Here is a 17,614-nt window from a genome sequence, read left to right as displayed (position 1 = left end):
ATAACCCAGGCTCCGCAGCCAGCCCCGGTGGGCTGAGGCCACCCTGGGCTCCCACAGGCCATGGAGAACGGTGGCACCTGGTCTGGTAGCAGCCACCAGGATGTTTGTGCAGCTGCCGAGGGTGGTGAGCCTACACCAGCCTCTCTGTGGGGCTGCCGGGAAGGGTTGGAGCGCAGAGCCCTGGGAGCACTGACCCTGCTGCCGCCTACACACAGCATCCTGAGGCAGCGGGAGAAGGTGCAGGTTTTGATCATTTTTATTGTCCAAAAATAACTGAAATACAATCAGTACAAATTAGAACAAAAAGTTTGCCTGAAAATAACAAATAAATTAAGATGCTTTTTCATGCACTTAAATAAACACCGTAGCAAACAGTCTACAAAATTCACAGGTGATAAGAGGACAGGGACATGTCTCATAGTTGACCACAAGAAGAGTTCCTCGGCAGAGGTGATGCTTGAAGGGAGCAGGGCGTTGCTCATCCACTGCCAGCCTGGTCCTTGTGCTGTTTCAGGATATTCTGGACCCACTCATCTTGGGGGTTGCCACAGAACGACTTGCCCTTGAATGTGGTGAATCTGCAGAAGGAAATCCAGTCAAAGGAGTTGGGAGAGAAGGGAGGATAGGGCAGGGGGACCGCCTGCTCCTTGCCACCAGGGAACCCCACCAAACCACACACCTCTATCACTGCAGAGCAGCCCCAGGGAAACACAGGGGGTGGGTTTAATGTCATTACAGGTGTCCTGCCCTCTGCCGTTTAGAGGAAAAAGCCACTTCATCCCCCAGCTGGCCTGTCTGGGACCCACTATCTTGGTGGGGGCAACCAGCAGAAGTTCTTTTGATTCAAAATCTAATGAAGACCAGAAGCTGGCTGTTTGGGACAGGGAGCTGGCCTCTCAGTTGTTTCCAGGCTGTTCTCCTAATGCGGTGGTTCCCCTGGCCAGGACAGGGTGTGCTGTGGGGTTTCATGGCACTGTCACCCATCTGTGGGGCAGCTCCCAGCATCTGGGCAGATCTACTCACATCACGCCTGGCTGGGGGCAGTGGATACTCGTGTACTCATACATTGTCACGTGTCTCGAGGGAAAATTTTTGCTCAAGTATTTGACACAGCAGGGACCGGAGAAGTTGACAGCAGCTGGAAGAGAAGTTTTATGATTAAACCAGACCAGGAAAAGTGCCATCAGGGAGAAGCAGGGTAACAGGACCAGAATGGCCCCGCTGGAGGAGATGCTGCTCCCACCATGGTCTCGCACCACAGTCACCCTTTCCTCAGCAAGCCAAAGAGCAACAAGATGTGCCTCTCCTTTCCTGCAGCAGATGCTCAGAAGAGAGAGCTGCCAAGCATTACTGGACCTAATATGGCAGAAAGAAAGAGTAGAGAGTTTCTTGGAGAAGAGAGCTTGGACCCACCTGGAGAAGAGAGGACCTGGCAGCAGAGGGCAGCCACAACAAGAACAGCAAGGGCAGCTGTGGAGGACTTCATGCTCCTTGGTGGAGAGAAACTGTAGGAGTCAGGCTAGACTGTTGCAAAGGGCCTGTTGCTGTGACTGATGCAGGATCCCTGGGTTCAGCCCACTTTATAAAGGGAACCAAGGCCGGAAACGTGTCAGAATTGTTGCTGAAAGACAACATGACACAATGGAAGAAGTGCTGTGTCAAGAAATGCTGTGTCAGGAGTGTGGAGTCCTGTACTGTACAGTGGAGGGAAGTAGTGTCTGGAGCCCTGATAAGCAGCAATGCCCTGATGTGGCAAGTAGAATATGATGAAAAGATACTATGAAAAGATAAAGAACAGGATATGACCAACTCTCTTTTCATTTCCCCAGACCAAATGGACACCTAGAATGGAAGTAATACCTAGAAGTAATGGTTCAGGAGCTTAGTAGCTGGCCCTCTTGCCTAGAAGTCATGTGATGGCAATAGATGGAGAATAAGCATGGCTGCCATACACTTGTATTTCCTAGAACATCTGCATCATGGAAAAACTGGGGCCAATCCACTTCCCTGCAGCAGGGAAAGCCCACAAGTCAGGCCAGCCACCCCGGCTGCCTGCTCAGCGGGTCAGCAAGGCACACTGCTGACCCTGCCCGCTCACAGCACTGCCCTGCCATGATGGGGCTTTCTCTGTGGGACCAGGACACCACCAGAATGCAGCCATGTAGAGCTGAGGGTACAGCATGTATCCTAAGATAAGGCTCCTTTCTTGTCCTTCCCATCATTTGCAGGAAGTCATTGGGTAACTGGTTCTATAACTACGGTGCAGTTCCGCAAATACCAGTGACAGCTAAAATAGCACTATGTTATCCATGGACATGAGAATTGGCCGTTGACAATCACAAAGAGCTTTAGAAGCACATGACTGTGTTGGCTTGGCAGTTTGGCTTAGGTGATTATATGGCCCCAGCAACATAGAATTAACACCCTCCTGGTATTGCTTTGTCATTTTCCCAGCAGCCATACACACATACAGAAGGTATTCGCTCTCTCAGCTGATACTGTTTGGGACAGGAATGGTGTCACTGCATTGGCAGGGAAACTCCTCTTGGAAAAGTCACATCCCCACAGAAGGCCTCTGATGACCTCCAGGCTTGTGAATGAAGCCTCAGGCTAGCGGAGGAAGAGTTTACTATCCGTGGTGCTAGCACCTGTGTCTGGGCACTGGACAACCACGGCCACAGCCTTATGAGCAGGCTGCTTTTCATAATGGTTCCGTGAAGAAAGGGACTTATCTCCTTTATGGAAAAGGATGATTAAGAAAAGAGAAACGACTGCCCAAAGTGGTGGTCTTGTAGGAACCCAGAGGAGGAACTCCCGGGGGGGGAAGTGGTCCAGACTGGCTGGATGGTGACACTCAAAGAGTTGCAGTCAATGGCTCAGTGTCCAAGTGGAAATGGGTAATGAGTGGTGTTCCTGAGGGATCGGTATTGGGACCGGCACTGTTTAACATCTTTGTCGGTGACACAGACAGTGAAATTGAGTGAACCCTCAGCAGGTTTGCTGATGACACCAAGCTGTGTGGTGCTGTTGACATGCCAAAGGGAAGGGATGGGAATGCCATCCAGAGGGACCTGGACAGGCCGGAGAGATGGGCCTGTGTGAACCTCATGAAGTTCAACAAGGCCAAGTGCAAGGTCTGCATCTGGGCCAGGGCATCCCAAGCACAAATACAGGCTGGGCGCAGAATGGATTGAGAGCAGCCCTGAGGAGAAGGACCTGGGGGTGCTGGTTGACGAGAAGCTTGACATGAACTGTCAATGTACACTTGCAGCCCAGAAAGCCAACTCTACCCTGGTCCGCATCAAAAGCAGCATGGCCAGCAGGGCGAGGGAGGTGATTCTCCCCCTCTGCTCTGCTCTCGTGAGACCCCACCTGGAGCCCTCTGTTCAGCGCTGGGGCCCCCAGCACGAGAAGGACATGGACCTGTCAGAGCGAGTCCAGAGGAGGCCATGAGGATGATCGGAGGGCTGTAGCACCTCTCCTGTGAAGACAGGCTGAGGGAGTTGGGGTTGTTCAGCCTGGAGAAGAGAAGGCTACAGGGAGACCTTACAGAGGCCTTCCAGTACCTATAGGGGGCTACAGGAAAACTGGGAGGTACTCTGTCAGGGAGAGTAGTGATAGGACAATGGTTTTAATGGTTTTAAACTAAGGAAAGGTAGATTTAGACTGGTATTTTAGGAGGAAATTTTTCACTCAGAGGGTGGCGAGGCACAGGCTGCCCGAAGAAGGTGTGGATGCCCCATCCCTGAAAGTGTTCGAGGCCAGGTTGGATGGGGCTTTGGGCAACCTGATCTAGTGGGAGATGATCCTGCCCATGGCAGGGGGGTTGGAATTAGATGATCCTTAAGGTCCCTTCTAGCTCAAACCATTCTGTTATTCTCTGAAGTAAGTAGATTCCCTGGACCACCTGAAGAGCTGATTCTAGGTCTGGAGCTTGCAAGTGCTTGGGGAGGGTAAGGGTAAGGAGAAGGGGCAGGGGCAGGGGCAGGGGCAGGGGCAAGGGCAAGGGCAAGGGCAAGGGAAGGGGAAGGGGAAGGGGAAGGGAAGGGGAAGGGAAGGGAAGGGAAGGGAAGGGAAGGGAAGGGAAGGGAAGGGAAGGGAAGGGAAGGGAAGGGGGAAGGGAAGGGAAGGGAAGGGAAGGGAAGGGAAGGGAAGGGGGAAGGGAAGGGAAGGGAAGGGAAGGGAAGGGGGAAGGGAAGGGAAGGGAAGGGAAGGGAAGGGGGAAGGGAAGGGAAGGGAAGGGAAGGGAAGGGAAGGGAAGGGAAGGGAAGGGAAGGGAAGGGAAGGGAAGGGAAGGGAAGGGAAGGGAAGGGAAGGGAAGGGAAGGGAAGGGAAGGGAAGGGAAGGGAAGGGAAGGGAAGGGAAGGGAAGGGAAGGGAAGGGAAGGGAAGGGAAGGGAAGGGAAGATGGAGACTGTGATGCACTGGAGTCATGATGACCTGCTAACCTAAGTGCTACCAACACTTGCTGCTCTCATATCCCTGCTCCTGCCACTTCCACCAGTGCTTTCACATCCAGCATTCACACACCTTCCATATCCTGACCAATATTAACACACCTGTTACACATCTCCAGGTGGGGACTAGAATAAAACTGCGAGGAGGAGAAGAGGCTGGGGAATGAGCTGGAGACATCCTCACTGATGCAGCTCACACTGACGCAGCCCCCTTAGAGCTGCTTTTAGCTGAGTGTTCTGGATGTTCTTGCAATATTCAAATACGGTTTTGATGGAAATGTCACGATTCATTTTGAAAATCAGTATTTTCTATCAGGAATATATATGTGCCTAGACATTTTGAATGAATTTGTGATCCTTTCAGATATACCAGAATGTGTCTCCTGCTTTCATTCATTGCAAAGGGAATTCTTGGAGCTTTTGACACCTCTGTTATTTCCCCATTTCACTGTTTTCCTCAACTCCATTCCTTCCTTGAAGGACAATTTTGAATTTCAGTCTTGGCTGCTCCTTCCTGCCAAGACAAATAACGCAAATCTCTAAATATTTTGATTTCTAAAACCTCCTCCATATCATACATCCTAAATAGTAGCTATTTATGGAATCTATAAAACCTCTGCCGTATGGTGTGTTTCAGCTTTCGATAGAAACCACACATGGTATCTTTGGATTCATTACCAGAACAGATTTGGGATGCAGGAGAGTCTTTTCTTAGCTCTCAAGGTAGACTGGCCCACCACACTGACTCTCAGTTTTGGAGTTTCATCTGAGGGTCACATTATCCCAGTGCCCCAGAAGCTGCCACATCACTACTGTGGGGAACTCAGGTTTAAACTGGGAACAAATCAGTTGGAAACAGAGAGAGCATGATGGGGCACGGGGGAAGTCAGAGACTGCAGGGTGCTGCAACTCTGAGAAAGACGAGCAAGATCGCAGATGAGATCTTGCCAAGGGACATGGAGAACACAAGGAAATATCCACGTGTCTGAGCCAGGGCATGGATTTCAAAGTGATAAGCTCAAGAAGATTTGTAAAATGAGAATGGTTGGAGGCTGTGTGTGCATTCAAGGGAGTCAGCACAAACATTTGCCTTTCTTTTCAAGGAGTCTGCCCACATCTGGAGACATTAGTGCTGGGCTAGATAGATCCTTAGTCTGCATCCTTTGGGACTGTTCATGTTTGATTCCAGCCAGTCCTACAGGACTGTATGGTCTACAGTGTTTCTTGGGAAATTGCGTTGAAATTCTTGGATGAATATTTATATATCAGGATGAATAATTCTGGTAAATGTCAGCAGAAAGACACCAACAGTTTCTAAGTACACTTCAAGGAAGAAATATATTCTTGCAGTTTGTGCAGTTTTCCAAGATAAATTCAGGGTGCCTAGACAAGCCCCACTGAAGAGTGGGAGGTAGCCAGCTGCTGTGTCAGGAACTGGCTCCCACAGGCATTGGTAGCACTTCCAAGGACATGCTGCCTTTGCCAAATTACAGCCATGCACGTGTATCCTGGTTTACCTGAGGATGCCCTCAGCACTGAGCACCAACCTGGCTGGAGCTGAGATGGGTTTGCCCACAGCTGTAGCACTGAGTGACTGGTTTAGGTACAGCAGCTGCAGTTCAGAGAAACTAAGAGGAAATCATTTGTGTGTCACCTTTAAGATACTCAGGACCTGATACTTCTGAGCACCCAGCATTACATGGTATTTTGTACTCCTGTTGTCTTCACTGCGGCTGAGGTACATGTGACATCTGCAGATCAGACTGTGGGATTTCACAAATGCAGAAAATCAAGGACAGTGCTCCACATGAGCTCTGGTGACAGCTGTGTTATAACCTCTATCATAAAGAGAAGACAGGGATAACCTCTGGCTCTCTGGATCTACAGCCTGTGCTGTCCTGCAGCCACTGCCTCATTCGCTGCCCATGCTCTTCTGCAACAAGCACAAGGTCCTCCGCACAACCCTGCACACCCCAAGTCATACACAGAAAACCTTTTCTCGGTGATCACGTTCTGGCAGTCAAAGGCTGACTCCTACCACAGAAGCAAAGCAAGCTTTTCGTGTCCTACCCTGGGGGGAGAACACCCTTTCCCACCCCCGGCACAAGTGGCACGCGTGAGGTGCTCACCCAAGGGCTGCGTGTCTGGCTCGGTGCGATGCTCCTGCCGAGCTGCTGCCCTGCAGTGGGGAAGCTCTCCAGCAGATGGCAAGCACTTCCCGCCTCCAGGCCCTGTCCCTCAGCAAGTTCTTCACCGACGCAGCCACCCCAGCAGCACTGCAGCCCAAGGTCCCTGTTGGGTTCGGGTCTTCTCCCGAAGAAGTCCATCTGCAAACCATGCTCAGCTTTGCTTTTGGATTCTTGGATAAGCAGAGACAGCTGCTGAGGCTTGGTGACGCCTGGGTTTGCATCCCTCCTTGAAAAACCTGGGCAAGTAGCAGAGCTCACCCAAGACAGAGGTAAGGACCACATGGTGCCCTCACACTCCATAGCTAAGCTCTCCAAGACCCTTGCAACTGGCTGCTCTGTCTCGGCTGCTCCCAGGTGGGAGCTGGCAGTCCTGCATGAGAATCTTCCCTTCCCTTCCCCACTCACCACCTTGCACAGCTGGCCAGGGCTGCTTCCCACAAAGGCTCTTTGATGGCACTAGCTGACAAGGATTCAGCAGCAGCATCTGTTTTGCCCAAAGCATTAAAAAAATGGAATCAAAAGATGATAAAGTCCGCACGTGCAGGCTCCACTTGCCCCAGGGGAAGACACCACATGCCTTTTGCTCCGCCAGGGACCCTCCTGCTGGGTCTGGACCACCACCCTGCACCCGAGACCTTGTCCTCACCCTGCTCCAGGTGGGCACTTTGGCTTGTAAAACATTTTTGTCCCAGGGTCTGAGCAAATAGCCCTATCACCAGGGATGTACTTGTGGTTACATGATTGCATTTGTGGAAGGCTTGTTTCAGCCACTGCCCTCCAGGAGATGTGCCCACCAGGAATGGCTCATCCGTTTTGGTGGGCTCAAGGGCTTATGCCTTGGGGTGTCTACAAGGGTGAAGCATGGAGGCGTGTTTGGGATCTCACCTCCGGGGGGAAAGAGAGCAGCAGGATCTTTGCACAGAGCTCTGTGCCCGCCTGCTCCAGTACAGAGGAAGGACTGTGGAGCTCTCTGTGCCTCTATTTTCTTGCTGAAACAAGGGCTATCTGTGCTCTCGCTGAGCCTGGGCCAGGCCACGGGGGGGTGGGGGGGAGTGTGGCAGTGGGACCCTGGGAGTCTCCCAGCTCTGGCTGGGGAGGGCAGTTGGAAACATAGTGTTTCCAGCCCTTGGGAACATAGCGTTCCTCCGCCCCGGTCAGGGCCCGCAGCCCCTTCCATCCCTTCTGATCCTTCTGGCCTCTCTCCTGTCATTTCTTGTTCCCTGTGGCTTGTAGGTCCTTAGGGCTGAGATCAAGCTGAGAAGTCTTGTCCCAGCAGAGAGGTAGCAGCATCCTCCAGGGCCATTATGGATGGATGGAGCCTCGAAGCGCGTGAGCAGCAAGGGGAGGCCACCCTGCAGAGCCCCGCAGTTAGGCACGGACCAGCCCTGTTCCCTCCGCCCAGCCTGAGCCAGCGCTCACCAGGGGTCACCTGCCGCTGGGCACTGCACTGCCCTAAGGAAGGGAGACAGGGGACACATGGTCCTGCCCATGTCCCAGCAGACACCGGACCCATGGTCTTCATCCTACAGAAGACGCACAGGTGGCAGGCATCTCAGGTAGCTACTGAAAGGCGGGTCACCACGCTCCACAGCCCCAGCCACGCATCAAGGCCTCCTGCCCCAGATCTGCGAAATCCACTGCACTGGGCTGGGTGACAGTGGGGAAGCTGCTGTCCATCCCCGCGTGGCCAACACCCCGTGACAGGCTGCCCCACTGCCCTTCGCTTCCAGGCTGCAGCCCAGCCTCTTGGAGCTGGGCGAGGGGACGGAGCAGCCCAGGTCCCAGCATGGGCACCCAGCCCTGGCTGTGAAAGGAGGGGAATTGACTCCGCTCTTCAGTAAGAGGGAGAAGCGAGCACAGCTCACAGCCGTGGGGTCACTAGCCCAGGGCTGAGGTGCATCTAGCCCTCCAGCATCCAGGCCTGCGTGCTGGGGGGCCATGTTGGAGCAGGATGGCTTTAGCCAGGTAGAGGGGTGTGAGAGGAAGACATGCAAAGGACCTTTCTTTCCTTTTCCTTTTTTGTCCCTCTGTCCTTTCTTTTTTTCATCTCTATTCGGTAATGACTTCATTTCTTCAATTATTAATCATCTTGCTGTAATAGTGGCTAACTTAAACCCATTAAACTTCCTCTGGGGCCAGCCCCAAGAAAGGAGGCAGGTTTCCAGAAAGTGCATTAGAGAGAATGCAGACAGGGAGTCAAGACGAGCTGGGGTGGGAGGAGATGGCCTTGCTGGACACACGGCGCATGCCGTTTCCACCAGCTGAGAGCCTGATATCCAAGGCACACGTGTGGCCGTGCGTGAGGTGTACCACACAGCCTGCTCACAGGCCCCCCCGGGCACCTGCGGGAGGGCACTTGTGCAGCAGTTGTTTCAGCTGAAAAGTAAGCCACAAAGGTGAGCTACCCATGGTGTAACTGCTTGCAGAACAGCTCACGACAACCCCCATCCCCAGCAGTTTCTCCCAGGTTGCCCTGCCACCCCCGAGGCGGTTGTGCCCGGCTACGCCCCACCAGGAACAAAGACGCCGGGTTTCATGCGGCTGGGTTTTGAGAGCCCAGGAACCCATCTGGCACGAACCCAGCGCTGCCCCCTTGCTGCCCGTTGCCAAGGTCAGAGGTCGCCCAGAGATAGCCCAGAGACAACCCAGCCTTAGGGGCACCGCCAATTCCCGCCACCCGCGGGCCCGGGCGCTGCGCAGCAGGACCCCGACCGCCAGGGGGCGCCAGGGGGCGCCAGGCGGGAGGGGAGGGCGGAGCAGAGGCCGTGAGCGACAGGCGCGACGGCCAATCACCGAAGGGCTACCGGCAGGGGGGCGGGACGCGAGCCGTCCGTGCTGCCCGTGGAGGCGGGACAAGGGGCGTGGCTCCCGCGGAGGGGCGGGAGCTAACGTTGAGTGGCGTGGAGTCGGACCAGTGACGGTGGCGGCGGGCGCGAGAGCTGGCCGCCCGCCTCGGCCCGGGGACGGCCCTCCGGGGGAGGGGGGAGGGGGCTCCTTCTGAGTGGCGTTGGGAGCGGCCAATGAGAACGAAGGGGCGGGGAGTAGGCTGTGCGGGCGGGGGCGGGGCCCGTTCGTGAGTGGCAGGTAGGTGGGCCAATGGCGCGCGGCCCGGCCAGCGGCGGCTCGGAGCGGAGCGGTTGCGAGGGCGCGGCGGGGCCGGAGCGGCGGCGGCGGGGCATGGACCGCGTGAGCAGCTCCATGAAGCAGGTGGGCAACCCGCTGCCCAAGGTGCTCGGCCGGCGGGCGGCCGGCGGCGGCCTGGAGGCGGAGCGGGAGAGCTTCGAGCGCGCCCAGGTACGGGCGGGGCGGGGCGGGGCCGGCAGGGGGCGGGGCCAACCCGGGGGGGCGGGGCCAGGCCCCTGAGGGGGGCGGCGGCCGCCATGTTCGGCGGGGCTGCGCGGGGGCTCCACGTCAGCGGGCTGCACGTCTGCACGGCCGTTAGAGCCCTCCGGGGATGGCGGCTGAGCCACCTCCCGGGCAGCCCATCCCAATGCCCAACAACCCTTTCGGTAAAGAAGTTCTTCCTAACATCCAACCTAAACCTCCCCTGGAGGAACGTTAGCCCATTCCCCCTCGTCCTGTCACCAGGCACGTGGGAGAACAGACCAGCCCCCACCTCGCTACAGCCTCCTTTAAGGTACCTGTAGAGAGCGATGAGGTCGCCCCTGAGCCTCCTCTTCTCCAGGCTGAACAAGCCCAGCTCCCTCAGCCGCTCCTCGTAAGACTTGTTCTCCAGACCCCTCACCAGCCTCGTTGCCCTTCTCTGGACTCGCTCGAGCACCTCCATGTCCTTCTTGTAGCGAGGGGCCCGAAAGCTGAACACAGTACTCGAGGTGCGGCCTCACCAGAGCTGAGCACAGGGGGACAATCACCTCCCTAGCCCTGCTGGCCACGCTGCTTCTTATACAAACCTAAGGGTTTAAGGTGGGATGTGGCACTACGCAGAGGAAGGCTCCTGGTGACAAACGACACGGCGTGTGTTTCTAGGAGGTGCTCATCCGAAGGGCTGGCTCGGCCCCTGCGTGGCTTTTAGTTCTTGTGAGCGTTCAGCTCTGCCATTTCCTGGCTTACTCCTTTCTTCTTTTTGCATAATTCTTGCTTTCTCTCTAGTTTAGGGAACTTGACAGGCAGTGCTCAGATCTTCCACATATTGGTCATCCACAGTGTTTGTCAAACTTCTTCTTTCTGAGGTCTTATCGTAGAAACCTCATGCTGGGTGGTTTTTTGGGTTTTGTTTTTCAGGTTTTGGTGTTTGGTTTTTTTTTGAAAGTGACTTTTCGTTACAAAGGTTCATCCATTTTTTCAAATGGCTTTCAAAATGTAGATTTTACCAGGTTTCCACATGCACGCAGGCTCATTCCATCCTTGCCTCCAAACCTGCAGGTCCCATGGCAGCAGGAGCAATATCTTGGGCTAAAAGAGCCCCCACAGACAGAAAGCATGTCAAAATAGGCTTCCAGTGAGCCTGGATGATACCTAATTGGGTTTGGCACTACCCGTTTTCTGTGATCGAAGAGTCAGCTCGGGAAAAAGAGCACCATATGAAGCTCTCGTGGTGGGATGCTCTTGTGGTGGTCATCACATTGCACAATGGCTCTGCCCTGTTGATGTCCATTGGCTTGGGGATATGTCGAAATAACTTTCCTGGTGGTCCCTTTTCTTCATGTGTGCTTGGTAAAGCGTCTCAGTTTTGCTGGTGATACAAATGCGGGAAACGTGAGGACACAGCAACGCGTGGTGTCTCTGATGTGCTGCTGCCGTGTGCTGGCCCTGGCTGTCTCCCTGCTGGGTGGGAGCTGCTCTGCGAGCCCCGGAGACGTGGCTGCCTGGCTTTGGCACCTGCCTGACAGCTCCCCTTTTCTTTTGCCGTCATTGCTGGTTGTTTTAATGGGAAGCTGAGTAACAGGGATGCCAGATCCTGCACTCGTGCTGCCCTGCCAGTGCATGGCCGTATGGGGTGCACTGCTGCCATGGCTGCTGTTGCAACAGCTTTCTCCCTTTTGTCAGTGTTTACCTTGCTGTGATTTAGTGCTGCTCACTGCTTCAACCTCAGTAGAATAAATCTTTGGACAGAGCAAAGCCGTCTGAGCAAGGAGAAAAACCACCAAAAGTGAAAATTCTACCGTATGTTGAGATAGATGCTTGTATTTCACGTGGCTGCTAACCTAGTGTGATGTTCGCATCCTCTGCAAATTCTCCTTTCTGTACTGAGTTTCTGAAGCTAAGACCTGCTCACTTAGGTGGGTGCATTCGGATCTTCCCTGCTTGGGCTTCCTTTCACTTCTCCCTGCGCCTGTCCCCTGTGGACGTTTCTGTGCCTTGACGGGGCTGTCTCATTCTGCATGGACACGATGTGCTGGTTTGGCAGAGACAAGATGTTCAGCACTTGGACGAGCCAAGATCTTGAGAGCAGAAATGGTGTCAGAAGGAAGAAGGATTTCTGTGGGGTAGGGAGGATGCACACAGATGGCACTAAGTGCAGAGCATCACGGCAGGACACAGAAACCTCCTGGTGCTGCTGCTGCTCACCAGCTGCCCCAGCACTTCCCAGAGCCGTTGGCTTTGTCTAGACGTGCCGAGCCTCGTCTGCCCCCATCCCCTCCAAAGGATGGCCGCTGAGATGCCAGCACAGTGCTGTCACCTGTGCTGTGCCATATGCTGGCTGATGCACTGCTGTTGTCCACTGTAGCTTCACAGCTTGCCTGTGGGGTCTTCTGATGACTGTAGGGGGACCCGGGAGCCCCTCCATGCTGGCAGTGCTGGGAGCTCCAGGAGCATCCCTGGCACTGCTGGTAGGGACGATCATCATCCAGAAACCTGAATGTATGGGAGTTTCCTTCCTCACCCAGAGCAATTCTGGCTCCCTGCCTTTAGGGTCCTACACCAGCCCCTTTCCGCTTTTGGGAAACCAAATGCTGGAGAGGGGCAAATGTGCTCAGAAAGGGGTAATGGGGGAAGTTTCCTTTTTGAGCGTAAGCGCCCAGAGCAGCAGTGAGAAGCGACTTGCCGGGCTTTGGTGATGTTCCTGTCCTGTTATAAAGCTCTCCCTCTGGGTTACAGCCAGGCTGGGGACAAGGCTGGTGTCGTGGTCGTGGTTTCCATTGCTCCTTAGGGCTTGAGCAGAGATGTATTATATTAAATGCGCTGGGAGCAGACCTGGATGGTGTCGGGCGTTGTGGAGGGGACGGAAGTTTTGTGCTCATCCCCAGAGCCAGGTCCCCTGAGGTTTGTCTCAGGAGATGTGGCATAGCCGTGTGCCGCATCCACTGCCCATCAGGTGTCCTTGGGCATTCGTCCACTGCGGTTTGTCCTGACAGTGGCCAAGTGCTGGGAGAAGACACTTCTTGTTTAAAACTCTTCCAGGGAATCTAAAAAGCTTGCACTTCGTCTTCTCTGCAAGTTTTTTCTAAGCAGGGCACCCAATAGCAAAGAGAAACATGGATTGTTGATTGCCCACTGCATCCACCTTCTCTTCCTTGTTTGCAGCTATAGCTGGGTCCTTAGAACCACAAGTTGGTGCAGGACCACCAAAAATAGCAATTTACAACTAAGAAATTCCCCTGGGAAGTCATTTGTGCAGCTGCAGGTGATCATTGAGCTGTCTTCACTGCTGCTTGTACCCTCCGAGGTAACTAGCATGGTGCAGAGGGGTGCAAAACTGTCAGCTCATGCTCCCTGGGGTCTCTGTGTGTTCAGGCGATTGCCTGCTCACGGACCCTCTTATTCCTCCTTTGCGTGACCCAAGAGGTTCGGTTCCATCCTGAGAGCTCTGCGCTGGTGCTGGTTCCCGCGGGTACAAACACCGCTGTTGCCTTCTGCAGCGCGACGCCACCCCACTGTCCCGAACCAGCACCAAAACCAGCCCGTTATCCTGCGGTGCCTTCCACCATTCTGCTGCCGAAAAGCCCAAACCACCACACTGCAGGCTGCAAGGGCCAGTTTCGTTTCGGGTCGAGGGCAGTGGGGTTATTTCATCCTGCTGGGGTGGGAGCTGCCAGAGGCTCGTGGCCCGGTGCAGGTGGGAGGCAGCTCCTGCAGCGTCCCCGCTTTTGGCCGTGCCACTGCGGGGAACGCCGCGTCCCTTCCCCACCCACGGCGACTGGGACGTGGCTCAGTGCAGCTTGCCGTCGCAGAGGAAATGCCATTTTGCTTCTGACATCTTCACTTTTAGAAAACAATTTTTGTGGTTCAGATGCTGCAGCCGCCGGCAGTTTTGCCAAGAACTTCAGTTCTTGCACAGGAAATGAGGCTCCTTTCAAAAGCACCAGAGTGTTGCTATATATATAGCCTCTCTGAACAGATATTTAAAGAAACATATTGACACTGGCAAGAACAGGAAAAAATAGCTCCTGTCTATGGAGAGTGAGGGATGAAGCCAGCTGAGCCCATCCTGGGGGAGTTGGTGATACAGGGGATTAATTCTCTGCTCTTTCATCTCCAGGAAAAAACGAGCTCTTGTGCTTTGTCCCAAGTGTTCCCCAATGCTCTTGGTGTATTTTATTTTAATAGGAATTAGAGGTGCTTGGGAGTGAATACAGCTTCAGCAGCAAAGAAATGAGTCATCTCGGCTCTTTTCAGCGAGTCTCGCTTAGAAACTTATTTCCATCCCCACTGCTTCATCTGTGTGAAAGAAAATAGTTTGTCTTTTACCAGATTAGCTGTATGAGGTCTGTCTTTCTCTTTAATGAAAGCTGGGATTTAAACAAAAAAAAAAGGGGGGGGGGGGAGAAATAACTGAGGTTTTTTGTGATCCTGGGTTCAAAAACTGGCTGGGCCCCAGGACAATAAATAGGTTTGGCACAGAAGGTGGGGACACCTGCTGCCAGGTTGCTTCAGGTGGGAACGTGACATTTATGGACCAGCTGGCGACTAGCATGGGGGCTTGCCCCAGAACGCACCAAGGGCTGCACAGGAGGACGGGGCTGGGGGACATCACAGCCATGACAAGCCTGATCCCCAGCTCAGCACCTGCTGTCCCCTCGGCCGGCAGTGGCAGCAACCCTGAGCCCAGAAAACCAAGGGGAGAATGGGGACAGTGGTTAACGGTGAGGCAGTGGGTGCCAGGCACGAGGAGGTGCCGGGTCTGCGGCGCAGGGCTGGGTTCCTGCTGCTCGGGGCTGCAGGTGCTTGAGGAAACACCTCAGGGCAGAGCAGGGGCACGGGGCTGAAGCTGCTGCTCCTGTCTTGCCATGTTCATTGCTTATCCACAGTTCTGCAGCTCATTGTCTTCTCTGCCTGGCTGGCAGCTGGAAGGAAACATTTTTAAATGTACCCAGGACAAAATAGTTTGGGTTCTTATGTTTGTAATCATCTGGCTTCAAATGCTTCAAAGAGGAAGAAAACCGTGCTAAAACCAGCACCAGCCTTTGCGCGAGGCCGAGGCTCCAGAGACCCTGGCTTCTCAACCACAGATGTGTTTGAGCCAGAACCTGTCTGGATCTGTGACTCAGAGAAAGCAAGAATAGGGCTTAAGCCAGATGTTCCTGCATCTTTGCAAGCTTATTCTTATGCAAATCTGACAGTTTACTTTAAAACATTTTTTTATATTAAAAAATCATTTTTTTACTTAAGAGCGTTGATAATTACAGATACCAGCATCCAGTGAGCAACATTTGGAGGACAGGTGAGGACAGCCCCAGGTACCCCAGGCTGTGTTGGCAGGTGCTTTGCCAGCAGCCTGCAGGTGTGCAGGGCCATGCCTATGTACCCAGTGTTTACTGGGTGCAGAGAATTGGCTTAAACCACACAAATTCAACCAAGCAGTCAGGATCCCGCTGCTGCCGAGATGGCAACCAGAGCAATGCAGCAGTGTGAGAAGTGGAAGAAAGGCTGGATTCTGGTCCTGATCCCTGCCACAGGCTCACCTGATTTATTTTGCACACTCACCAAAGAGGAAAGCTTCCTGGGGACAGACTGTTCGAAGGGGACATGCAATGAGCAGCACAGCCGGTATTTTAGTCCGGATGTGTGAGTCCCCGGCTGCTGCTGGATGCATTGTGCATTGTTTGCTGTTCCAGGCTAATCAGGGTGGGAGGTAAATTACCCCTGGTCTGCATGCAGAAGGTGAAGTTACTGGCTCAAAGCTGCATGAAGACATCTAATATTTTACATATTAGCACGCACAGCTTCCTTGCGTAACCACAGAATTTCAGCCCCTCCGTTGTCAGGGCACTTCTGCAGCATGAAGGCTGTGGGGCAGCCGTGGCCGTGGCTGTACCATCAGGCCAGGCTGAGCCTCGTGCCAGGCTGCACACCTGGCTCATGGCTTCCGGCAGCACCTTCAGGCCAGCAGAGGGGAGATCCCAGGTGTTCCCTTTCCCCACCATGGGCTTCAAGGTGAGCGTGTCCATCAGCTGTGTCTGTGCCACCTGTGGGGCTTGGCACGTGCTTGCTGAACCCTTTCCTGCCGTGCCTTGAGCCAGGCATGCTGCTTTGGTGCTGGGACAGGCAGGCATCATTGCATTCACTGTTCCCATCAAAGCAAAAAGCATCAGCATGGTAGCTACAAAAGCACTCCTTTTTTCTCAGCAGCTACTGTGAAATCACGTAGCTCCAGCACTCAGTAAGCTTTATGCAGCTCATAGTGAGGTTACCAGCCTTTTTTCGTAGCTTGGTCATGAAACTCAGGCTGCCAGGTTGACTCGAGTTGCCCAGCTCTTCCATCCCTCGTCTTGCAGTGAGAAGACTCTATTTCTTTGCTGTTACCAAACCAACAAAACAGATTACCAAAGCTGTGATTACTTTATCCCAGGACTTTCATAATTTTGCTGCCTTTGGTATAGTCTGACTGGTACCCAGCTTTATGTAATTACAATTAATCCCGATTTAACAGCATTGCTCTGTGCTCTTCCCAGATGGACCAGACTTGTGTGGTTATCGGTCCCACAGCACCAGATGCCATGGGCCTGGGGAAGTCTGTTCCTTGGGGTCCTGCAGTTTTTATCCCCTGGCTCTTGCTTTGCCAAGTGACGCAGCCCCTCCCGTACGGGCACAGACCCCTGCACCCCCAACAGCGCTATTCTTCCAGCAGCTGGGCTGCTGAAGATGGCACATTAAATATTTACCATGCAGAGAAGAGGCAAGTTGCAGTAAACAAGGGGACTCATGTGAAGAAGAGGCTTTTCTCATCAGGGCCAGGCTGGAGACTTGCTATTTATTGTTAACATTTGTCTCTTTTATTCTATGCAAGCAGCCCAGGGCTCTCTAGAGAATGTATGGCATTGCTTTTTATTTTAATTAGCAGATGCTGGCTGGAAGGTAAGTGTTTTCCAGTCATTATTTTTACATGGAAGCGAGCAAGAATACAGGGTTTCGTAAGTGCAAATAGTGTTGCAAGGTGCTCGTGGCATGACACAGGGGCACGCTGCTGCGGGAAGCCAGGAATTGTCCCTCTTCCACCTGACAGCCCAGAAAATCACAGAACCATGGAACATCCTGAGTTGGAAGGGATCCCTGAAGATCATCAAGTCCAACACCTGGCTCCACGCAGGGCAACCTGAAGTTAAACCACATATCTAGGAGCATGGTCCAAGCGCTTGTTGAACCCCGACAGCCGTGAGCACGCTTCCCCGGGGACGTGCTGCAGTGCCCGAGCACCCTCTGAGCCCCACGGCACCAGTGCTGAGGCCGGGCCCCCAACGCCACCCTGCGCGCTGCCCATCCTGGGGGACACGTCTGGGGCTGGCAGCTCCACTTGGCTCTGACCTCTGGGTGCAGAAGGCACTTTGTGCATTTGGGGCGAGCGCCGCTCAGGGCAGCGGCCATAGGAAGGAGTCACAAAGAACCTTTTGCACCTTCTGGACAAGCCAGATGCATCCCTTGGGTTTCTGGCCTGCTGCCCACGAGGCTCCCCGCTGATTCAGGCTGGGGCTCTGCACACCCTCTGTGATCTGCAGAATTGAACAGCAAATCACGCCCCGCTCGGGTGCTGGTAGCGCTCGGACGGCCGAGCAGGTGGGCAGCGGCCGTG

General features: G+C 54.1%; 2 protein-coding genes across 2 annotated transcripts in view; one reads left to right on the top strand and one right to left on the bottom strand.

The window, feature by feature from the left end:
- Positions 1-238: 238 nt before the first annotated feature.
- Positions 239-1,719, bottom strand: LOC106041089 (C-C motif chemokine 3-like 1). The gene is made up of 3 exons (XM_013189339.3): positions 1,414-1,719; positions 1,024-1,138; positions 239-578 (listed from the first exon to the last, which is right to left on the bottom strand). The coding sequence occupies exons 1-3, from the start codon at positions 1,484-1,486 to the stop codon at positions 479-481; spliced, it is 288 nt and encodes a 95-aa protein (XP_013044793.1). The 5' UTR covers positions 1,487-1,719; the 3' UTR covers positions 239-478.
- An 8,034-nt stretch (positions 1,720-9,753) lies between these two features.
- HIP1 (huntingtin interacting protein 1) overlaps positions 9,754-17,614 on the top strand; it is a 50,874-nt gene continuing 43,013 nt past the window's right edge. Inside the window, exon 1 of the mRNA XM_066979421.1 lies at positions 9,754-9,939. Within this exon, the coding sequence (XP_066835522.1) occupies positions 9,823-9,939 (117 nt within the window). The 5' untranslated portion in view covers positions 9,754-9,822. The remainder of the gene's footprint in view (positions 9,940-17,614) is intronic.

This window comes from Anser cygnoides, chromosome 18 (genome assembly GCF_040182565.1).
Source record: "Anser cygnoides isolate HZ-2024a breed goose chromosome 18, Taihu_goose_T2T_genome, whole genome shotgun sequence".
Lineage (NCBI taxonomy): Eukaryota > Metazoa > Chordata > Aves > Anseriformes > Anatidae > Anser > Anser cygnoides.
The sequence above is the reverse complement of the archived record's forward strand: the minus strand, read 5'-3'. Positions and strand labels throughout refer to the sequence as shown.